Here is a 15,195-nt window from a genome sequence, read left to right on the forward strand (position 1 = left end):
ACACCTCCCCAAGTAAACAAATCCTGTTTCCTTTACACAGTCAGAACTTTGTGATCAGCTCCCACAGTGTTTAGATGTCTTTTCATGGCTGGACAGAAAAACCTTTGATGTTTTTAAAAATCTAAAGCAAGAGTGGGTCTCAGTATTCTTAGTCTCAAAAATATGAAAGCTTTAAGTGCTGTCTGTTAGTTAGAGCTGTTTTGGTGCTCTGCCGGGCCTTGAATGGTTGTTATGCCATTTTTCAATCATTTCTTAATTTTACACTTATTGTCCTTTGAATCTCCCTTCCTTGTACACATGGATTATATCACGTCTGATCTCCTGAGCTTTATATTATTGCTGTTCCCACTTCTCCTTGTGAAGTGCACAGGAACTTTACAGTTTTGTGTTTTCAGGGTTGAGTCAATATAGAAAAAAACCCAAACCAGTGTTTCTCAATCATGGATTCCTCTTGAACTTATTAAAACTAAGTATCAACTAGTGAAGTACCCACTCATGGGCTGAGTTGGATGTAGACTACACAGTGTGCTGAAACAGAAACTGTAGTGCAGGGAATGCTTAGTGACATGACCTACCTGAGCTTTAGTCACGTTTGCAACCAACCTCTGAAGAGCCAGAGACACAATCAGAGACATTTGGCTCCAGTTTGACCCTGCTGATCTTTCTGTTTATGTCAAGTGTGTAATTTCTAGCTTGATGGGAAATCCACCTCCATAAACACTTACAGACATTGTGTGTAAATATTTCAGCTGTGGAGAGAGGCTCTCAGATGCCTGATTGCCTAATGTGCTCTCACAGAGGGAGAGAGTCTCCAAATTAAATGGCGCTTTGAAAAAGGCACTGATTCATTTTTTACAAACTAACTAGTTGAAACAGAATAAAAGCATCCTTCAGTTCAGTTCAGATTTATTTGTATAGTGCTTTATGCAGTGGGTGTTGTCAGGGAAGTGCCAGTAATGTTTAAGTTTGATTAAAGCGCATAAGCTAAAAAGCATGCCTGGGCTAATCTAATTAATGTAGTATGGAAATGTTGTATTTATCACAGCAGAGTCAGTGTTTGACATTGGCAGTGAAAATGCAGTACAATGGGAGTGTGCTTGTGAGTGAGAAAGAGAGAAACCGTATGAGAGAGCTGCGATCCAATAAACATACAAGTAATTGCCTTTCATAGGCCAGTGTTATAGTTCTTTTAGATTCTTACTTTGCAGTCAGTGTTCATCATGAAGAACCATGAAGAGCTGGACCTAACAATCACCCACAGTGGCAGAGGTGGTGCTCTGAAAGAAGTAAGGCTGCCTTTCAGGATTTCCCCAGTCACTGCGTTCTTTGGCTGGGCATGTACTGTGTTAAACATGCCCATTAATCTTTTGTTTGATGGCGAAATTATCTTTTTATCACTCCACACGCATACACTGGGTAAACAAACCCAAATGCTGCAGCCAAGAGAAAGAATGAGCCCGCAATCTGACATCATACTTTACATAAACTAGGAAGTATGACTGAGAAAAATCAAACATAAATCTCTCCCAGCAGCCCTGGTTTCGTGAGCCTGGTGAGTGGTAGTAGTATTTATGATTGTGGTATTAAATAAGAGTGCCAGCCCCAAGATATTGGATTGCCAGCACTGTCTCAACAGCGTTTCCTACTGCGTGTGTGTGTGTGTGTGTGCAACATAGTGTTGACTTATGAAACAGGATTGCTGCAAATGAAATGGAAAATTGCGCTTGGCATAAGTGGGTCTGTGTGTTTTTGTGGTGAATGTGAAAGTTGGTTTGTTTAAATTTCATCATAGCGAAAGATCTGTCCAACATGATGAATGACCATGCAGTTCAAATGAATCTTCAGTTTGAATACTGCACATATAAAACACGTCTAGAAACACAGACTGGTATGCACCTAGTTTATAACACTGATACTTTTTAGTCTGTAATTTGTAATTTTGCCACTGTTTCATTAAAGATCGTGTCTCTTGAATTTGTTGATTTTTTTACTGAGGTTGGGTGGTTTTATGTTCTCGGATTGGCTGCCTGTATTGTTCCTCATTCAAAAAGCAGCTTTTCACAAATTCCTATGAAGCACTCCTTCTAAAATTCAGAGTGAATAAGCAGGATTAAACTGCTGTTGAATAGACTGATAAATGTAAATTCACGACATCACAAAAACAAGGAACAGACTGTCTTGTACCTTAGTTTCCAAATATAAACTGTATGGACTAAGCAGTGAATGGTACAGTTGGACACTTTCGAGGTATACTGAATTCTTTCGTTGTAAGACAAAGAGTTAAAGTAATTGGTTAACCACAGAGGAAGGAAAAACAGCCAAAAAAGCCACCCACAATTAATGTGGGACTCTGTTGAGTTCTGTAGGTTCCTCAATGGAAGAGATTGGAGGAGCTAACACTACTAATCGGTGCAATGTTGGAAGCTGATGAGAACGTCTTCTGGGTATTTTCTCAACGGTGGACAATATTCCATCATGGTAGTTAACTGATCATATCTGTTTTCAGTGTTTCTAAACTGGGCTAACATTAGCTAAAGTAGAGAATAGCTAATAAATCTCAGCTAGAGTAGTTAAAGCGTGCGTGGTCCTGTACGCAACAGTGTGTCCTTGGCAATGTGTCTAATGCTAAGGCACTCAGGTTTTGGAGTAAAGTGTGAAATAATGTACATATAATTACAAATACAAGCAAAACCATCACATTTTACATTTCTGTTTAAACATGAAAACAACATTTCCCTGTAAACAAACAGTGAACACTCAAATAGTGATTTTAGTATTGGAAAAGTGGAACAAATTCAAACATGTACTTGCTGTCACACAAAAACCTTGTATCTCAAAAATGGCTTCACAGGAAAGGGAAAATACCTCCGCAACTTTCAGTGGATGTCAATGTAAAAATATTTTATTCCAAGTAATTTTTGAACATTTCATCATTCATTATTAATTGATTCAAATGATGAAAAAAATGGAAAATCAAGGTTTTTGTGTAACAGTGACAATCTGTGCAAAAATTGATATATATGTAATAATTATTAAGATAATTTGTGTTATTAAACATTCTCATGTTCGCCCAATGCACTAATATCATTTGCGGTTCACTCTCACTCCTTTCACTCGTCAGTGTATTCAGGTGGATTTAAAGAGATTGAACCTTTGTCCTCCAGCGGTGCCCCTAAAACACAGCGGCTCAGTGATCTCCCTCTAATCCTGTTAGCATTGGATTAACACTTCAGTTATGCTCCCGTGTGCACAATAAATCTCTCCACCTAGAACGTGCATGACATGAACTGCATTCATTCAACCTGGAGTCTATCATTTCAAGCCTCACCACTAACAGAGTAAAGTGTGATAATTGTACAGCCACTGGACATATAATAGGACAGGACTCTCCTGTATATAAATGTTTAAAGATTCCCTACCACCAGCTCAGTAAAGCACTGCAGTGAATTCCAGCTGCAAATATTACACCCTATATTAGTTTACACTAAGTGGAGAGCCTTATGTACACTTCTCCTTATGAGGGATAATGGCCTGGCTGACCAGCATGGGTCAGACTGACCTGGCAGCTCCTCCTGTGTTAACTTTCTGAACCCATTCCAAATGCAAAACAGAGATCATCTCACAGCTTCTCTAAGAATGGAAGGTCCTTGCGTTAAGCTGAAATTTGCACTGTTATGAAAATATTGTATATAGTATAAAGTGAAAGTGAAGAGGACTGATCTTACTGTAAAGTTATTCTGTGTAGCAAAAGTAAGATATTATTTGTTGGTTCAAAATAATCCCACCCTGTTGTTTACATAAAGGGAGACAGTATAAAGGCTGAAAAGTCAGGGATGTAATGACAAACAAGATATACACTAATGGTTTATAGGCCATGAAGTATTTCGCCCTTGATGCCACTTTAAACCACAGCAGTAACTCAGTCTGCTTATTCTAGGAGATGACATTCGTTTACTCTGACAGAGTTTATCCCTGTGTACGGGATGAAATGGTAAGCAGAGGCGCACACGCTTGCGATGAAGCTGAAATGTTTTGAAAAGACTCAAGTGTTGGGTGTCACAACAGGATATTGACTAATACCTCAGCTTTCAAAACTCTTCTAATGGGTTACTTGATAAGGCTATACAGCTTCTAATCCTATACACAATATATATACAGAGGAGAACATGCAGCATTGAGGGGGTGTTGACTGGGTGTTGTCAAACAAGCCACCTTATAGATGTGTTTTGAACAAGCAGCTTTTTTTTTCTAAAGATTTCTTAAGAGCTGCTCAACTTGCATTAGGGCTGAGCGATATGGTGAACATATTAGATCTCGACTAGAGTCTGACTGGTCCAGTGGACTAAGGCGCTGCCACTATGATCTGAGGGTAACTGGTTTGAATCCTAGGTCGGAGTCAGAGGGAGCACAAATGGCCTTGCTCTCTAAGGGTTGGGTTGATGGCACTTGCTCCACATGGCACTCCTAGTGTCGTATTGGAGCTGGGGAGCTGTGCACTGGCTGTCTAGCAAAAAAAGCGGAGGCTGTCTTCACATGTGTCGGAGGAGACATGTTCTAGTCTACCCTCCTAGTGTTAAGGGCATTGCTAGTAAGTGGCCTTCCAAATTAGGCAGAAAATGGGTTAAAAATAAAATATTTAAAATGAGAGGAAATAAAATGCATAATTAGAATACTATCCCATTCTTAGTACAGTGATTTTTAGTAAAAAATCTGCAGCACTAAATCCATTTAAAGAGGATTAATTACATTTTATGAATTGGAAAATACAGTTTCTCAGTGTTCTTTAAGCACTGATGAAATCCATGTTATGCTCAGAAAAGTATATTATGTATCTATATTGTGTATCACAATCATAAAATATATCAAAATATGCTAATATTTTGTCACGTCGTCCAGCCCTAACTTACATGAAACTAAACTTCACTTCAGTACTGTAAAACGTTGTCTAACTCTTAACTTGAGTGTGGGAGTATTTAGTGGTACATAATATCACAAAGATATTCTATAACAATATCTCAGATATTTTTATGATACATGATATGTACTACATTCATTTGACATTTGACAAAAAACAAAATACTGCAGCAGTACTGCCAGAATTTTAAACCTGCTGTCCAATAATCACTTTTGAAGATCTCGGACGGACTATAAATGGATGGATTTTAAAACTGAAAAAATGATGAAACACCATCGGCACTTGCTCATGTCGGCCGTGCTCCCTTATGCAGACGGACTAGCATTAGGCTTTAGCCTTTTCAATCTCCCTTCCATACCCTTTTGAGTTTGAAGCTATTGTATTTAGCCTCAAGACTTTCACTAGTGGGTGTGTGTCAGTTTTGGGGGTATAAAATGAGAGAAGTTATGTATGTAACAGTTTGGGGGTTTTGGAAATGGCTCGTTTACAGCTTTTCTTTTTAAAAACATTATGTCACTTACAAGTACTGAACTGCCATTATTCAACTATGCCAAGATACATACAGCTTCTTCCACCAGGTTATGTTTAACATTGATGGAAAAGAGAGTCTGCTGAACCCAACATTGGTTACTAACACACAAATGTAGTGTCTGTCAGTCAGAGTGAAACGGCAGCTGCCACAACACAGGATTTTTTTTTTCTAGGTCTTTCTAAAACTCCCAGTCACATCTTTGCTGTGAATGTAATTGTTGTAGGTTAGTGCTGCTGTGATCATCACTAATGCCGGAGATTAACTCTGTAGAACAATGCTGATTTTCTCATGGTTCCATCTAAACCTCTGCACAGTAACCTAATCTGTAAGCTAATTAGCAGTAAGATTACTTCATGAAGAAACATAAACCCAACCACAAACTGCAACTGCCCCAGGCATCAGGCATTTACACAGTAACCAGTGCTCTGCTATTGTTTTGTTTGTGTGTTTATGTTGAGATCACATTGCAAATATTGAAAAATGTATAAGATCAAGTGTGGTGCTTCAGGTCCTGTGAGGAGCCGTGAAACTATGTGTGAACCCTGTGAACTGTGTGTGTGTGTGTCTGTGTGTAAGTGAATGATTATTTCTGCGCTCCGTAGCTGGCGGTGACCGGTCAGTGCCCTGGACAGTGTCCTCAGGGCTGGGGCCATAGCGTGAGGGTAGACACAGGCTTCTAGCTTTCCCAGTATTGTGTTTCCTGCCTGTTGAAAACAAAGCGCTGAGTTCTCAGGCACAGTCTGCCTTGCTGAGTGGTGTGTGTGCGTCAGGGGAAACTCTGCTTCTGTGACATTCCTCTAAAGCTGGACTATTGACCGCATTGCATAATTACATACACAGTGGTTGGGCATTTATATAGGTAGCATTATATTACTTGCACTGTTGTTTTATATTCATAGTAGTGATGGACGGTATGACGGTATTTACTGTATGTCACTGTATGTTTATTTATTTATTTCTATTTTACACAACTGGGACTTTATGCTGCTTTGTGTCTTATTCCATTGCCAAGAGTACAATCATCTCTGGACAAAAAAAGTTTAAAGTGTTTAAATGGCTGTTGATTCCCTTGGTTCCTATAGTAGTGGGTGGTATAGGCAAAAATGTAAATCACAGTATTAATAAAATTGACTTTGCCTAACTAATAACTGGTGAACAGATTGTTATCCTACTATCTAAGTTAATGCATGACTCCCCTCCCCCGATAATACCATATACTCCAGTAATATTTAGAGACGGTATAACAAAAGTGGATAATTCAGTCATTCCTGTGTCCCACACTGCTGCCGTTCTGAGCCGTTCTGATAGATTTTGCTCTGTTCTGAGCTTATCTCCCTGTACAGTATGTTGGGATATTTGCCTGCAGTCCTATGAGCCCTTAACTTTCACAGCATTTATCTTTCTTGATACTGAGTTATTAAGAGAAAATGCCAGTGTTCATACCCCTTTGTGGTCAGGAGGTGGGTCTCTTTCCTCCTCCTTCCCGCACGGGGAAAGTCATTTCAATTTAAATATGCAAATCAGCCGCCCTGCCACACCATCGCCGATCAAGAAATGAAAAGAATACATTAAACTGATGAATACATTAACGGAGCGCATGCATTATTCTGTTGTCTGCGCTGTGACAGTAGCTCATTGATGAGTTTACTTAACTCTCAGTGGGGTGGAGAGAGAAGGACGGCAACGTCAGAGTGCAGCGAGACAGGACTGCTACATTAGTGCGCCTGCAGCAGAACGCAGCAGAGCGAGGCTACACTTACAGCCCAGGCAATTAAAGGAGTAGTTCAGAGAAGAATGAAATCTACAGTTTTTTCCTCACTTCGAATGTCGCCAGCTCACACAAAAGTATGCCTAGCTTGAAACAGTCATTTTTTTTCTGTTCATACCACCTCCTTGTTTCTACACTTATAGTGCATTATATCATCTCCACTTACCACATAAGAGCACTTTTGTAGTTTCATAATTACAGACTGTAGTTTATCTGCTTCTCTACATATTTTATAATGACTAAAAATGTGTTGCACTGCACTGTAGGCTTCTGGTCCAGTCTCAATCACGCCCGTATCAGTGTTACCTGGCTTAACAACTCATTGTAAAGCTTGCAAATGGTTCTTTAAACAGCTCTTCTCTATAATTGTCAGTGTCGAACAAAACAATTATCTATATATAAGTATATCCAAAATGACATTAACTTTCAATGAAAGTCTGAATATTTTATCCCATGTCATGTTGGAGCAGTTTTATTGGTCCAATCATCATGACATTGTAACAAAACAACAGCTGGATTCAGATTATATCCAGAAAAACCCCCAAAACTACAAAAATAGAGATCCAAATGTTTTGTCCAACAGTGACAATATGGCTTTTTAAAGAACCCTAAATTCCCAAACCCATGTAATTCTATACACACGTTACGCACACACAATTACTAGGTCCATAATTGTGTCTGTTTGTGGGTGTTTTCATGGCTGAACATGTCCTTTAAGCAGTAATAGCCTGTCTAGACTGTCAAGGACACTTTTTTAATGGATTCTTCAGCTGTGATGAGCTTTGACATTATCCATTATCATTCTTGATAGAGTCCTCAAAAGACCCCTGGCATAAGCTGTAGGCCACATGCCTATCCTCCTTCTCATCCTGTTTCAGCTCCTGCTGCTTAAGCATGGAGAGATAAAAAGTAATTTATTCAGGTAAATAATTCCTCCCACAGAATTACAGTAGAGTACAGTATCGTATCTGTATTTTACTAGCAATGTAATCATCTCTCTGACGTTACCTGCTCAGAGTGCAGTGTATATATATAGATGCCAGACATTTTACAGACTAAAGATGTTGAACAGGGGAGTGTTTAGCATCTATGTGAGGTAGATGTGTTTCCCAACCAGATGGATGGAGTGATGTGTGTTTATTGAGGTTTGGGTTATAAAGTTGTTGGCGGTGTGCTGCTCTCAGCTGGAGCGGATCATGCAGACCTTGGAGTGCTGTCCCAGTCTTAAGTGCATATTGGGTCTTTTCTGTACAGTATGCGACTATGTGTTAATGATGTGACATGGGAACTCTTATCCATTTGGTGTATGCTCTGTGTGAGTGTGTGTGTGTTTGGAGAGAGTCAGAGAATATAAGTAGAAAAACAGACCTGAGCCCTGTTCGAATTGGATTAGTTTGTCAGAGAAATGTCTGTAATAAAAACTGTACACGGTTCCTCAGTGATGAAGCTCTCGCATCCAGACGGCAATAAAATCACCACAGGACGTGTGAGTTTCTAGCCCAAATATTTGCATCACGTTGTCACATGATCACATGATCACAACAGTTCCATCTCAATGGTCGAAGAGACACTGGCTCTCTTTTCAGTTCGTGGTGAGGCAAAGTTCCAACCATTTTCATTTGGAAAGTGTTTAATATTTACCAGAGGATTTTGCATATGTGCGCTGGGAGAAAACATACAGCGTGTAACAGCAGCCAAAACATTTTTTCCAGTTCGAGGCGACATCTGCCTGTAAATTCATGGACATGTGTATTCGGATGGGACTAAAATCAGATGATTCAGCCTGTATTTTTCTCAGAGGATGAGGGAGGACAACACAGACATGGCTGATCTGGATGGAAAGAAAGTCCCAGATAAGCTCCTGTTAAAGAGAATTACCCCAGGACTGTATGTACATTTAATCCCATCCAAACATGACTAAAGTCTCTGTGAGTCTGTGTTGTTTTTTTCTGCCTCTAAAAGTCTTTTGATGCTCAGCTCTGTTACCATGTGCCAGAGGCAGGGAAATTTTATATTGACCAGTTTTGGGATTGGTTTTCTGCATGCGAATTAAACCTAATCTGGGACATTTTTTTATTTCAATGGAGAGTCATCAATTAGAATGCTATGTAGTTCAAGGACTAGATTTAATCCAGTCCAGAAATCCAACCATCATCTATTATTGCGCAAAAATACCAGCAGAGCAAGAAAGACAACCCAGCATTGCTTTCAGTTAAAAAAACATCTTAAGGACTGCCACTCAAAAAAAGACGTTTCTCAGTAACTAAATACAGAGCATTTACTTAACTTAGTTTATTAAAACATTTTAGTCTTGTATCTTGGTTTGATAAATAAATATAGATCAAAAATCTTAAATGTGTCCCTCCCCTCTCAATTTGTTCGCTAATAAAATTACCATTTGTAGTACAGATGTACGTAGCTCTAGTAGGCAATACGACAATATTTTATTATATACCATTATAAATGTTCCTATTGTGATCGACAGTGTGCTTTTCTAAGCATATGAAGGATAATGTTAGTGCTTAATAAACACTGATCAACTGCAGCTTTCGTTACAAACGGTGTGATTAGACTGGTTTAATTAGATGAAGTTCAGCAGATGTAGAAAACAACTGTATTCAGTATGAGAGAGTCTGAGAGTGTTTAAATAGTAGTTTATAAGAATCTATTGCTCTTGATGTAATAAGTCTGTGATTACATGTATTGTGATAAATATTGTGTATTGTGAAAATTTATGTGATATAGTATTTTAGTACTATATCGCCCAGCCTTAGTAGTATCACCCAGCCCTAATTTGTAGGTTATGATTCTCCCTATTGCATGGGGTGTTGATGGGATATGAACTTATGACCTCCTCATATTTGATGAGCAGGCAGTTAGACTGTTGTGCCTCCTTATAGCTAAAGTTACACTATATAAAAAGAGTAAATTTAGCCTTGCATTCATTCTTAGCCATATATAAAATTATTTTTTTCGCAGCTCTAGAAAGCTACAAATTAAGGGGGAGGACACAGACTAAAAATCTGGCAAGCTGTTTATTCAATTACAGTTGCAGCACATTTACATTACAGAGATGTTATAATCCACACCTTGTGGTTATTATTGGATAAAGTAAATGTGCAACACATCCCTAATAACCTTTCTGTTTTCTCTCTTTTAGCCGAGCAATTAAAACCAACCCGGACCTCCTGCCCGAGACACCTTGGACCAACATCCTGTACGATGATTTCTGGGGCACCCTTCTGACCCACAGTGGCAGTCATAAGTCCTTCCGGCCCCTTTGCACGCTTTCTTTCCGCCTCAACTACGCTCTGGGTGGCCTGGAACCTTGGGGCTATCACCTGGTCAACGTGGCGCTGCACTGCTGTGTCACAGCACTATTCACGATGTTCTGTTGCCCCTTGCTGGGTGGAGGCCGCTGGAGCTTGTTGGCGGGACTGCTGTTCGCCTCACACCCCATACACACGGAGGCAGTGGCGGGGCTGGTGGGCCGTGCAGACGTAGGGGCGGCCCTATGCTTTCTGCTCTCTTTGCTTTGCTATGCCCGCCACTGCAAGCTCCGGCCAGGGCGTTCCCAGGTGGTCAGGTGGAGGGCTTGGGTGTGGCTGGCCGCAAGCTTAGTGACTGCAGCGGCAGCCATGTTGTGGAAGGAGCAGGGAGTGACTGTTCTGGCCGTGTCTGCTGTCTACGATGTTTGCGTGGTTCATCGCATGCGTGTGCGCCAGGTGCTGCTGCTGTTCCTTAAGGTGAGTAAAGTGGAGCATACAGTCCGGTGCAAAGTTTTGGGCACCCCTGGTGAAGTTTAAATAAGTGTTTTTATTATAAAATATTAAATTAATTAAATACAGTTTAATTAAAAACAGTTTGTGTGTGCAATAGATTAGGACTCTCCAGAGCAGATAAACATGAACCTGTTGGCGCCATTCCTAATACCAGGTGTGGACTAGAGGGGTATAAAGCTATTTTATAATTAGGGGTATCAATATATTTTAATATATTAGGCTGTGGAGCAGTGGAACTGTGTACTGTGAGTGATTGTGCTCCATGTGATGGTCCAACGTCCTGACCTCACTAACACTCTTATTGCTGAATGCAATCAAATCCTGACTGTAGTGCTCCAAAATCTAGTATCTCAGATCTTCTGCTATATTACATTGGCCTGTTTATTACATCAATTTAAGAACCCTCATTCAGTTTATCAGGGCTTCTGGAGCATCTTCCATGAAAAAATCAGATGGATCTGATTAGAGCTGCAGTAAAACAGCAGATCTAATAAAGAATCAGTAGCTGAACACTTTTGCTTCAGCTGTGTAATAACATCTGTTCATTCTATGTTGATAAAGAAAAAAAACTCGGTCCTGCAGATTCCTCCTGTACAACATCCGGAGAATTCGACCCTTCCTCTCTAGAGAGGCCACCCAGGTCCTTGTTCAGTCTCTCGTCACTTCCAGACTTGACTACTGCAACTCTCTTCTGGCTGGTCTCCCTCTGCGCACCATCAGGCCCCTGCAACTCATCCAGAATGCAGCGGCACGGGTCGTCTTCAATGTCCCAAAATTTACCCATGTCACTCCACTGCTGCGTTCTCTCCACTGGCTTCCTGTAGCTGCCCGCATCAGATTTAAAACCCTGACGCTGGCCTACAAAGCCAAGAACGGACCAGCCCCTCCGTATCTGATGGCAATGGTCAAAAGCCGATCCGCACCAAGAGCCCTTCGAGCTTCAAGTACGGCTCGGCTTGACCCGCCATCCCTCAAAATCCGCGGAAGACAAGTGTCCAGGCTTTTTTCTGTCCTGGCACCAAAGTGGTGGAACGAGCTGCCCCTGGGTGTCTGAACGGCTGAGTCGCTCGCTGTCTTCAAACGCAGACTGAAGACCCACCTCTTCAGAGAGTACTTGGACGAATAGTTCTATGGTCGCCTTATTGTATTGTGTTTAGTAATGTCTAAGCTTGGAGGTATCTTTTGAATTATTAGCCTATTCTAACTAGCGAAGGTTTTCTTGGGTAAATAGCAAAGCACTTTGTAAGTCGCTCTGGATAAGAGCGTCTGCTAAATGCCGTAAATGTAAATGTAAATGTAAATGTAAAGATATTACTGTTACTTAACGTAGAATGTTCTGGTTTATCTTTAGAAAGATAGTGTTGCTTCCAATCTCTGTACTGTTTGTAATGTATGGCTTTTCAAATGGGAACAGGAATATCCCATCATGTACATTTAGTGTCAGAAGTGTAAGAAAAGCTGCCTGAGATCTAGAATATAAGGTTACCATGTTCTGCTTTATAAACAGGATTAGCAATGACCTGCAGGACCTCTATAGTTGTGTTTGAAGTACAGAGGCCGTGGTATGTGTGTTGCATTAGGTTCAGCTTGTGGCGCAAATGTTTTTGCCAGTTACATCTACTGGGACTTTAAACCAACAAGCAGCAGGAAGGTCTTCCGCTCAACTGAAGTAAACCAGTTTGCCATGCGCTCTCTCTCCAAACCAGTGTATGTGACCCCCCCCCCCCCCCCCCCCCCCTCATATTTTTGTGTTTCATTTCCTCTTCCCTTCCCCTGAGCATCACTTGGCCAACACTGACTAGATGCACTTCCTTTAATATCTGCTTTGGTTTGTGTTGAAGGAAGTATGTGTGTGTGTGTGTGAGTGTTTGTTTGTTTTTCATTAAGGGTGCAATTTGAATAACGTTTAGTGTGTATTCACAACTGGGTAATCAGAAAATGAGCTGTGGTTTTTCCTAATTTCCAAAACGGTAAGCAAACACACAGATGTGGCATGCAGACAAGTGTACACAGTGCCATAGTGTTTGCATGAGACATTGACCTTCATACCATAAACAGGTACCCATTGCATTTTATCTGATTACTGACTGATTACGACATCATCCAGAGAAAAGGCTTTTAAAAGGTTTGACTTAACTTTAACTTCTCTCTCTCTCGTCTGTTTGTGAATGGCAGCTCTGTGTCTCTATGCTAATTAGTGATCTCTGATTATAAGAAATTTATGCTTTCACAGATATTGTAACGGCACGGTAGAGCTTTCTTCATGATAAAAGTCTTTGAGCTTATACTCGTCATTGAGTAGAGTGTATAATGCTGATTATGTCCATTGAGAGGATATCATTGTGTGGAAGCAGAGGGCAAAAATGTACAAAAATGTACTAAGTTAGCATAAACACTGCACAAAATCATATGGTCAGTTTAATTGTGAATTGTATGTGTTTTTCCTTCAGATAGGGAACTCCATTTCCTCTTTAAATAATAAAATATGAGCTAGTACCCATTATTTTTGCCATAGACATGATAGTTGAGTCTCTTTGAAGGCATAATATATAATTGAAGGGATGGGATATATTTATCCATATTTTGTTGTGCACACTACATCTAATTATATTCTAGTTCTTTTGCATTACAGTAAATGTTGCTAAGGGAAGATCCAGGAACATTTATTTAGTGATTTCACCAACAGATTTTTTAGTGTGACTGTTGAAAGAATTAAGCAGGGTTGTTAAAAGGGTCACAGTCCAGCAGCATTTGGGGATTTCCCGGCATTAAGGTTTTCCACAAGCTTTAGTAATTAACTGTTTATTGGTTTATTGTTGGTTTATTGAGAGCAACTAGATGCATTTGATGCAACTCTGTGTTTTCTATAAACATGGAAACATGCTTACATACAGCACAGAATGTTGCATGACTTTCATCACTTACATTGGACTAAACTTATCTAATCCAAATAGCTTATTTGTTGATTTGTTGGTTCTTTACATTTACCTGTTTAAACATGTATGGATTAGCCTCCCCTTCTTAGTTTTGAACACACTGCTCAGTACTGGTTTAAAACCTGAGAAAGACGTGGTAAAAGCATCTCCACGATAGTTTAGTTTCTAACCAGCCATAAGTCAAGTGTAAAGACATGCCAGTAGTGCATTTCCCCACTGGTCTTGGGCAGCATTGCCAAGAAAGTAAATAGACAAATGTCTGGAGGATAAGCAGCTCACATGCAGTTGAAAGCACTAGAACCACATATATTACATTATTTTTTCATGTTCCCCTGATAAATAGTTCCAAACTGCAGTCTTTAAACTGCTCTGTTGTCTTCTGAGCGCTGATTCAACTACTGCAGGCTGTAAAGGATGTCTATTAAAGGTGCCTGGAGGATGCCAGAGGCTGACTGAGAGGTAGAAAGTTGTGAGACTGAGAAAAGGTTTTCTTTTTGTAATTTTGTATACTAGTTGGCTGAAACACCTGAGCTATTATCAAGAGTCTATATACTTTTGGTCATTTAGTATGCATTCAGTTTACCCAAAGCAAAGTCATATTCACTTTTGATATAACCCAGTAACGTAGTAGTGAGAGAGTAGAGCCCACGATGGGAAGACCGGGTACTCCTGGATATGTCTTTAACCCTCACACTGCTCCAGGCAGTGTTGCTCTGCTGGTGACTATTAGACTAGACATAGCTAAACAGCAAATATGTGTAAGTGAATTAATAAAGTATAACTTATTGTCGTCTGATATTCTTTGCTTCTACTTGTCGGATAGCTGAAGGAGTTTTGCATGCTCTCCCAGGGTTTATCTATTGCATTTAAAGCTGATATTTTAGTAGTGGCTCCCACCCTTTTTCACACAATGGACATGGGGCAATCTCACCAGGCCAGGCTCCACACACACATGCCAACTCTGCCACTTCGGCTTACACTTCTAGACTCTTTATCGTGCCCGTTGCACGTATCTCTCTGATTTCGCGTGCATGTAAACTTAAGGTTTGCGCTGTGACTGATTATCCAGGCTCTCACGTCTGAGATTATAGCTCTCCACACAGTCAGGAGAGTATGGGAACGCAAACAGAAGGAGACAGACAGCGGCAGCACTGAGGAAACTAGCGGGGGAGGAAAATATGCCCTAACTTCCTCTCTTATCTCTTTTGGTTCTGTGTCCATCATTCACTGCTTGCCCAGTTGCTCAGATTCTCATTTGAAGT

General features: G+C 40.3%; 1 protein-coding gene across 2 annotated transcripts in view; it reads left to right on the forward strand.

Annotated features, from left to right (window-relative positions):
- tmtc2a (transmembrane O-mannosyltransferase targeting cadherins 2a) overlaps window positions 1-15,195 on the forward strand; it is a 53,178-nt gene that overhangs the window by 24,355 nt on the left and 13,628 nt on the right. For both annotated transcript variants that reach the window (XR_011978978.1, XM_072673070.1), the window contains exon 2: window positions 10,376-10,961. Coding sequence is in view for 1 of the 2 variants with exons in the window: in XM_072673070.1 (XP_072529171.1) it covers window positions 10,376-10,961 (586 nt within the window). In the remaining variant the exon portion in view is untranslated. The remainder of the gene's footprint in view (window positions 1-10,375; window positions 10,962-15,195) is intronic.

This window comes from Salminus brasiliensis, chromosome 2, assembly GCF_030463535.1.
Source record: "Salminus brasiliensis chromosome 2, fSalBra1.hap2, whole genome shotgun sequence".
Lineage (NCBI taxonomy): Eukaryota > Metazoa > Chordata > Actinopteri > Characiformes > Bryconidae > Salminus > Salminus brasiliensis.